General features: G+C 39.7%; 1 protein-coding gene and 1 pseudogene across 1 annotated transcript in view; one reads left to right on the forward strand and one right to left on the reverse strand.

Annotated features, from left to right (window-relative positions):
* ABHD3 (abhydrolase domain containing 3) overlaps nucleotides 1-9,685 on the reverse strand; it is a 71,074-nt gene that overhangs the window by 41,517 nt on the left and 19,872 nt on the right. Inside the window, exon 4 of the mRNA XM_006901062.1 lies at nucleotides 4,508-4,553. Coding sequence (XP_006901124.1) covers nucleotides 4,508-4,553 — 46 coding nt within the window. The remainder of the gene's footprint in view (nucleotides 1-4,507; nucleotides 4,554-9,685) is intronic.
* LOC102857521 lies at nucleotides 2,622-3,121 on the forward strand (annotated as a pseudogene).

The following is a 9,685-nucleotide window of genomic DNA, read 5'->3' on the forward strand; positions in this document are numbered from 1 at the left end:
CAGGCTGCTCCTTGGAGGCAAGGATTCTGAACCTTTGTCTGACATACTTTTTTGGACATGTTGCAAGGTAGGATCAGACCTTGGAGAGGGACGTCATGCTTGGGAGGGTGGAGAGATGGCACAGGAGAGGAAGACCGTCGATGAAACGGACTGATTCCGTCACTGAGGTAATGAGGATAGGCATGTTGGAGACAATAAGATTGGCACAGGATAGACCAGGGTTCGCTATGAGTCGACAGCATATAACAACAATATACTGGGTAGGAGCCTGGCTGGTGAAGTGGTTATAGTGCTTGATTGTAGATCCAAAGGTTAGTGGTCAGAACTCACCTGATGCTCCATGGGAGAAAGATGTAGGAGTCTGCTTCTGTGAAGATTTATAGCTTTGGAAACCCTACCAGGCAGTTGTACTCTGACTTAGGTGGTTGCTAGGAGTTGGAATCAAAGGTAAAGCAGTGGGTTTCTTTTCTAGTCTTTTTCATTGCTAAGCATTATGAAAAGACCTAACTGATACATTCTAAGGACTCAAGGAAATGAGATGTCATTATTACTATCATTATCCAGCTAGAGTCCTTCTATGCCCTGTTTTCAGCATTCAAAGCCACAGTGCTCAAGACAGTGTAAATGCTATTTCCTGTGGGATGTTCTTCCACTTTCCTTAGCCATTTAATCACTCGTTCCTTCTGGGCTCTGTAGCCTTAACAAATCTTACTATGGTGTAAAATATACTCTTTTGTATACTTGCCTTTCTCCTTCAACTAAAGTTCGAGCCCCTAAGGGGCAGGATTGTGCATGTTCCTCATTCCACTGCCTTGTACAATCCTGATTAGGCATATAGTACAGCTTTGCTGAATGAACATATCTTTGCTTCACACATTGTTGTTTGTTGCTATTGTACCATAGAGTTGAAACCAACCCATAGCTGACTCTTCAATGGGTTTTCAGAGGCAGTTAATTGCACAGGAGGAGACTGTCCATCCTTTTCCTGCAGAGCAGCTGGTGGCTTCGAACCATGTGCCTTTGGCATTGCAGCTCAGCTTCTTATCATGAGAGCACTAGAGGGAGACTCTGCTGTATAGGACTATTATTTGCTTGAAATCCTCATACCGTCTTACCCATCTTGGTGTCTTGGAAGCCCCTAGAAGAATGGACAATACACTGTAGCTACACAAAACCTATCTATTTGGTGTAGAGCCAAAAGACAGTCTTTCCCTTGAGAGTCCTCTGTCTACAAAATTCATCACAAGCTGCGCTAAATAAGGAAATAAAAAGCTTTTCATTAAATTATTTCTTATATGGAAGCTCTGGTGACTTAGTAGTAAGGATTTGTGCTGCCACGTCAAAGGTTCAAATCTATCAGCTGCTCCACAGGAGAAAGATGGGCAATTTCCTCACCTGCTATAATTTATAGCCTCTGATAGCACGCTGGAGGGATAGCTATGAGTTGGTTCTGACTTGACGGTAAAATAACAACAATACCATTTATTAGCAGGTACTTGAGTAACAGGGCGCTCTGGTGGCTTAATGGGTAGGGTCTTGTACTGTTAACCCAAGACAGGCAATTTGAATCCACCAGCTGCTCTATGGGAGAGAAGGGCAATCTCCTCTGTGATTTACAGCCTCTGAAAACCCATGAGAGTGCCTGCTACGAGTTGGTTCCAACTCAACAGCCATGAGTATGAGAAGCTTTTTGGCTTGAGTAACAAAAATGCTTTATAACTTTCGGAAACACTGTAGAGATATACAAACATACTGTAATTCTGTCCAGGGCTAAGCCAATGTGAAGCAAACTCCAAGAGCTCTCATTTTACCCTTTTCTCATAAAGCACCATCATTTGTGACACAACAAATATTTCTTTTGAGTATGACTTAATTGTGACTTTATAGTCTTTATATTTTCCCTCTATCAATGACTCAAAAGACAATAAATACAAAATAAAGCCCCTGTTCTTTTTTGAGTTCTAGAAGAATTGCTATGACTTATCAAAGTGGCTGAAGAACTCCGTGAAAAGGCGGTAAGAAAATGTCAGGAAATATTATCACCTTCAAATCACAAGTTTAAACTTTAGACCCAACCAACCAACTTAAACCCACTGGCATCAAAACAACTACTACATATAATGACCTTGTATGACAGATTAGCATTGCCTTATAAAGTTTCCAACGCTGTTAATCTTTATGGAAGCAGACTACCGCATATTTCTTGCCAGGGCAGTTGACGGATTTGAACTTTGGATATTTTTATTAGCAGCCAGGCAATTTAACCACTGTGCCATCAGGGCTTCCAAATCTTAAAGAGAATTATGGCTTTTCTAAGAGAGGAAAGAACTTGCATTTGAATGAAACCTCAAGGTTTAAAAGAATAAGAAGGCAGTGGGATTTTTATTTTAAAGCTTTAAATAATATTTCCTTCATGTAAATTTTGGCAAACAGGCATATAATAATACTAATGTATTATTAAAAATAAAATTCAAAATAAATAAAATAAAAAATAAAAATGTGAAAAAATGCCCACCACACCCCTCCGGGTGTCCAGGCATGAACACCTGTGGGCCGGGGCCGAGCTCGGGCGGCCCTGCGCTCCCAGAGGCATGGCTGGCGCACAGGCCAGCGGAGCGAGGATGGTGGTCATGGTGGATGTATACCAGGTGTACAAGTACCCCTTCGAGCAGGTAGTTTACAGCTTTCTCCGAAAGTATCCCAACCCCATGGATAAAAATGTCATCTCTGTGACAATAGTGGAAGTAAAAAGAGATATATCCACAGGAATCATCTATAGGAAAAGGATTGCAGTCTGTCAGAATGTGATTCTAGAAATTTTAAGGAAGGTGAGCATTTTAAAAATACCTAATATCCAGTTAGAAGAGGAATCGTGGCGCAATCCTCAGGAAAGAAACATGGCTATACAGAGTCACTGCCTTACATGGACACAGTATGCTTCCATGAAGGAAGAGTCAGTCTTCCGGGAAAGTGTGGAAAATCCAAATTGGACAGAGTTTATTCAAAGAGGTAGGATTTCAATCACTGGGGCTGGATTTCTCAACTGTATTTTGCCCAGAAGGGAATTAGAATAATGGAGATGCTGCTAAAGGAACAGTATGGTGCCCCCTTAGCCGAATAAAGAATCATCAGAGAGCAGTGCCTGGGCTTACATTATCTCAAGAATAACCTCTTGGCCATAGCACATCAGAGATGCAGATTCTGAAATGCAGATTTGATGATGCAACAACAGCAGCTTGAAGAAAAGGAGACTTTCCACAAGGACATGAAATGATACCTCACCCTTTTTTACGTGGAAGCCTGTTTTAAATGATGGGTCTCATGCCGGGTGAATGCCTAGCTGGATTTTCATGGCAGTGTCTAAATGATTTTACAAATAAAAGAAATCCCTTATCAAAAACAAAAACAAAATGTTTTTTTATGACAAAAGACAATCACAAGTGAAAAAGAAGTATCACTATACTTGTTATTTGTATTGTTTAATTTTTTGCTGTTAAATAAAATGTGTTTCGTGTTAAAAATTATATAGGAGAATAAAACCCGGTTACAGAGACATCTGCTCCTGGCAACTCCACGTGTGTGAGAATTAGGCTCCACATGTTCTCAACAGCTGAGTTTTCAGAAGGAGCTGGCCAGCCTTTCGTTAGAGGCACTCCCGTGTCTGCTCAGTTCTCAAAACTCCTAGTTAGCTGCCAAATCCTAACTGCCATTTAAGGACTCCAGATAAATAAATACCAAAACTCAAAACCAAATCTGTTGTCATCAAGTCAACCTCAATGCCTAGAAACTGTATAAGACAGAGGAGCATTTCCCCATCAGATTTCTAATGGAGGATCTTTTTGGAGGGAGCTCTGGTGACCTGGCAGTAAGGAGTTGTAGCCGACAACCCAAAGACAAGTGGTTCAAATCCACCAACTGCTCCTCAGGAGAAAGATAGGCAATCTCTTCCGGTGTGATTTACAGCTTCTGAAAAACCTACTGGAGGGTCAGCTTTGAGTCAGTTCTGACTCCATGGTACCTAATGACGACTAAGACAACAACAATCCGTATGGAGACAGAATGCTCCATCTTTCTCCCATGAAGCACCTCCAGTGTTTTTGTAAGCAGCGGAGTACTTAACCACTGTACTACCAGGGCTCCTTAGATAAGCACATACTGCTGTTAAAATACATTGTAAGTAAAAGAAAAGTAAGTTATACAACAGTTTCCATTTTTAAAAATATATGATATGTATTATATAAATATATAATGTTAGACGGACATAGGTTATAAGGATTTCTCTGATTGTGGTTACAGGTCTTACAAATTTTCTTTTTAAAAATCTGTACTTTTCTATAAGAAATTTTTATTGTTTATATAATAAAAATGATCTCAAGTGAAAAAAAGAATACACTTTAATACTGGAAATGAAGACTGTTGTAATTTACTTATTTTTAAAATTTTTAAAAATTTTATACTGGTTTACTTACAAAGTTCATATACATGTAATTTATTTTGATGTACTTACCAAGAGATTCTCCCCCGCCATTCCTCTGTTGTTAAAAACCACACATCTAAAAACCAGGAAAGTAATTTGTTATTTCTACACATGATTCTTGTTTAAACTATATTAAAATCATCTTATTAGAATTGTTGTGGAGTACTAAAAGACAGAAAAAACTCTGTTCTACAGAAACAATCCTTGGTCATTTCACCTAAATGCATTATGGCACAATCCCAGCTATCAAAACATGGGTTCAAATTAGAGAACTGCATAGCGAAGTGATGTTCATTTTTCCAATCAAAGAGTGTACTTTTTACAACATATTTCATATTTACATGTAGGCCTCCAATAAGCATTACTAAACAGACCCAAAGCATAAGTCAATATAAATATTTCTGCTGTAATAAGCATCATTAAAAGGCATCTATGCATATTCTAGTAGACAGCTCTTGCTCCATCAAGGTCAGCAAAGACGGAGCAGCATTTCATCACTTGAGCCATTACCACAGGTGGAGCTGGAAGAGGTAGCCTCCTTCCTGCCCCTCAGGAACCTGGCCCCTGAGGTGGCAGGCCGGGCCACCAGTCGGCTACTGTGTGGTGTTCAGATGATGCAGACAGGGGAGAGTACCAGTGCCTCCTGTTCTTTCCTGGGTAAATTGGTTATGTAAAAGGATTACATCAGCGTCGCACATGGGAAGTGTTAACTGTGAAGTGTAATTTGTGTCCTTGGTAGTCACAGTAGCATGTTAAGCTTTAAAAAGTTCCATCAACAAACGAATGGCTAGAGAAGCTGTGGTATATTCGCACAATGGAATACTATGCTGCATTAAAAAACAAGGAACTCATGCAATATTATTCAAAATGGTTGACTCTGGAGAACATTATGCTGAGTGAAATATCCCAGTCACAAAAGGACAAATATTACATGATGCCACTGTTGTAGAATGGGACTGTCCTTGGGGTTGGGGAGAGACTGAGTAAGATGGGTTCAATAATGTATACTGCACTGAAACAGAGGAGGGAGAGAACCGTTTAAAAGAGAGATGTAACTGGGTATTTCTGTCATCACAGGAGACTAGAGCGAGGGCTGCATGGTGGAGGGGACCTGGGGGAAGGTTTGTAAAACAATGAAAGAATCTTTTCTTTTACTTTTCCATAATTTTTGGACTCATGTACTTATAACTTGTTAGTCAAATTTGTGTCTTCTAGGTTGCAACACCCCCATGATACATCTTCAAGGATATGTACATGTACAGCCAAGCACAATCAATAAGAGTGCATCTGAATTCCAAAATCAATCTCCATAATAGTCTATGTGTTTCCTACTGCCAAAGGGGCCCTTTAGAGTAGTGAGAGAAGATCTTCACCCTGAAACCCACAGCGTCCCTTTTCAGCAGGAAGTAGCTAAGAGAATACGCCGTCCCCTTTTCCTTATGACTCAGAGTGAAGTCTCTCTCAGGGAGGAGTGATAGGGAATGGCAAAGGATACACTGACAAAGAAGATTAATCAGAACTGGCTTTGACAAGCACTGTGGCATTTGGACAAGAACAAACTGGGAGGAGGGTAGAGAGAATCGTGCAACAATGAATGAGTGGAAGCCCAAAATCTCTGTAAATGTTTATGAAAATTAATAAAATATAATTATAGAAAAAAAAAGTTGCTCTGTATTTAAAATATTAAACTTGCATTTAACTTACAGTCAATCATTACCCCAGATAACATAATTTCTGCTGTTCTCAGGTAAGAGTCAGCCCTGTGCTTGCACAGTTTCTCCATGATTTAGTGCATCTGTATCCACACTGAGGGAGCTCTGGAGGTCTAATGGTAAGAAGGTGTGCTACCAACCCAAAGGACCACAGTTTGAATCCACCAGCTGCTCTGCAGGAGAAAGATGGGAAATATCCTGCTGTGTGATGAACTGCTACTAAGAACCCACAGGAGGGTCAGCTATCGGTCGGTTCTGACTCAATGGTACATAACAACAACATATTCACATTGAGGACCCCTGGGGTGCATGCACAGCTGTCAACGGGAATGTTCAAAGATACCAGGAGCTCCATGGGAAAATATAGTACAGTCTCTTGCGTGAGATTAACAGTCTTGGACACAGTGTGGGCAGTTCTATTCTGTCCTGCTGGGTGCCCTGGAGTCAGACTCAAATAACAATGCGTTCGGCTTTTATTTTTATATTCTTATCAATTAAACACTGTGCCATTGGTGTGTCAAATGCCATAGGGGTTACCCAGGGTGGACAGTGTTTGATGGAGCTCCCAGACTGAGACAGACTTGGAAGCCGGAGTGGCAACAACTTCCTAAACAACATGCCTCTGGAAACTCTGAACGTAGAGAAATAACGATAATTATAGAACAGGGTTCAGGTCTTTTGTTCATAGGGTCATTATGAGTTGTGCTGGACTTGAAGGCACTTGACAACAAAAACAACAATTAACAGATGCTCTGCTGAAGAAGGAGGGGCAAGCTCCTCCTGTACCGGTCAGATCCAATTTTACAGTATACACACACAAAAAATTTTAAAAAGCCAACAATTAAGCATTATTTTAATGGGTTTTTTTGCAATGAAATTATTTCTTAAACCTAAAAGGTCATATAGAGAACTTGACCATCTCAGGTTTCAAAATCCCAGAAATTTGATTGGAGAAAAAAATCTAAAAATAAGACATTTTCCTCACCAATCCAAGAGAGATTTAAATATCAATTCATGCATACAAATCGAGCACAGCATAATAGATAAAAGAAAATTTAAGTTAGCCACTTGCATAAGCTAAGAAATACAGGAACTATGCCCTTGAATCTTGAAGCTCCTAGTCATTCAGAATAGATCACTTTCATAGAACAAACGTTAAACAAAGATTAAAATGGCGCTTTGAGGGCATGATGCCCTCATGTGACTGCTACTGAGAGAAAGGTACAAAATTAGTGAGGGGAAAAGAAAAGATGGCCTGCAAACTCAGGAAAAAGCAGAATATACACCTAGGGTTTTCTTCCAAACTGCAGACTAGGACATTTGCACTTTCTTCCTTCAGGCAAGTTTGCAAAGCAGATTGTAACCCATGATGCATCTTGCTGGAGGAGGAATTCTGCTGTCTTCTCCACAAAGTTCTGACAATGACCGATCCACAGTGGTCACCACTGTACTTGCAGCCTTAGAAATAGGACAGTGAGATAAGGAAGTGGGAGGGAACAGAGCTGCTATAGAAGAAGGCAGCCATGGGGCTGCCTTTCTGTCCCTTTCTCTTCATTCTAGAGGGTGACGAACAACTAGCTGCTTCTTTCTTTCAATCCCTTTTTGATACTGACAGGAGAAGCACAGTCATCAAGGAACACTACAAAAAAGGCTGAAAAAGCTGTTGTTGAACTACTATTCTCAAGACAGTAAGTCTCTGTTAATTTCTGTAACAGATCTCCCACAGTCTTAAAGGAAAACTGCCCTGCAAAATGTATTTTTTTTCTCACATATTTTCACTAAATTGTTCCTTAAAACAAGGAAAATGGCGGGGGAGGGGGGGAAGAAATAATAAATGAAGACGAAATCTGGTATCAAGGACTTTCTGTGATAACAGGACAGGTTAGCTAGGGAAGCAGGTAAGTCTCCTTTAATGAAGGTTAAAATTAAAAAGGACAGAGAGCTACGTACAGCACAGTTTGTTCAGCCTCAGCACTTAGAAAATTTTGGAACAAAAATTATTTGTCGTGAGAGCTGCCCTATGTGTTCAAGGAATTTCAGTGCCCACACTTGCCCCCGATAAGAGAATTTAAAAATTATTCCAGATGTTGTTGAGAGTCATCTGAGGGGTAAAACCATCCCTTGGCTGAGCAAGATTTTAACAGCAAGATGGACTAGATAGCCTTAAAATCTACTTAACCCTGTGATCTCATAAAACATTACATAACATGGGGGACCTTGGAGCACGTCATGCTGAGTGAAATATCTCAGTCACAAAAGGACAAATACTGCATAGCACCACTGTTATAAAGCAGGTCTGACATGGGAGGTGGGGAGGAGAATAGGATAAGAGTAGATAGATAATGACCATTGCACTGGAACAGATAAAACAAAGAACTGTCTAAAATTAATATATGATTAGACATTATATGTACAACAACAGCCCAAAATAAGAGAAATATCAGTGCAAAGAGGACTGGGGGGTGTGTGTAGGTAATTGTTCAACAATAAATGAATATTTTTTTAAAAAGATGAATTGGGGGAGAGGGAAGGGAATAGGGTAAAATGTACAACAATGAATGAATGGAAATCTAACTTCTCTGTAAACGCTGGTTAAAACCACAATGAAAACAAAATTTTCTTTAAAAACAACAAAGCTCCTAAACTTTAGGCATGATGAAGTTGTTATATGTCGTGGAGTCAGAACTGACTCGGAGATGGCTCTCCCGAAGGTTTTCAGAAGCTGTAAATTGCACAGAAGGAGTCTGCTCATCTTTTTCCTGAGGAGCAGCTAGTGGACTTGAACAGCATACCTTTGGGTTACCGTGTAACTCCTTACCACTAGACCATTACAGCTCCTTATTCTTTAGGCATATTATCTGTAAAGTGAAGGGACAGACTGTATTAGATGATCTTCAGTATTTTCCAGTTCTAAGATTCCTCAAATCTTGAATTTAGGAATAAAAAGGAAAATCAGAAAAGCATGAAATGAGAAGAACTTCAATAATCGATCATTCAGTTCTATATTGATTTTTAGATGACAAAAACTAACCTTTATTAATGTTTACAATGTACGAGATTGTGCTCGCTTCGGCAGCACATATACTAAAAAAAAAATTGGAACGATACAGAGAAGATTAGCATGGCCCCTGCGCAAGGATGACACGCAAATTCGTGAAGCGTTCCATACAATGTACGAGATCATGATCTAAGCATTATTAATACTGAAATTCCTTTAAAAATTATGAAGCAGAGTATTAAAAAAATGCACACACAACATATTCACTGAACTAAAGATATTGTTAAATTCTGAAAAAAGAGAAACAAAAGAACAAGATAAGGCTCTTGGCTTCAATCAAAGTATTCTCTAGTTGGGTTGAAAAGATAAACATCACCCATCTATCTATGGTCATCCCAGGCAAAATAGCAAAATTTAACAGAACAGCAAGCAACAAATGCTGGCGAGGTTGTGGAGAAACTGGAACCCTGATTCACTGTTGGTGGGAGTGTAAAATGG

The sequence above is a fragment of the Elephantulus edwardii genome, unplaced genomic scaffold, assembly GCF_000299155.1.
Source record: "Elephantulus edwardii isolate Elephantulus edwardi_28Jun2011 unplaced genomic scaffold, EleEdw1.0 scaffold00307, whole genome shotgun sequence".
NCBI lineage: Eukaryota > Metazoa > Chordata > Mammalia > Macroscelidea > Macroscelididae > Elephantulus > Elephantulus edwardii.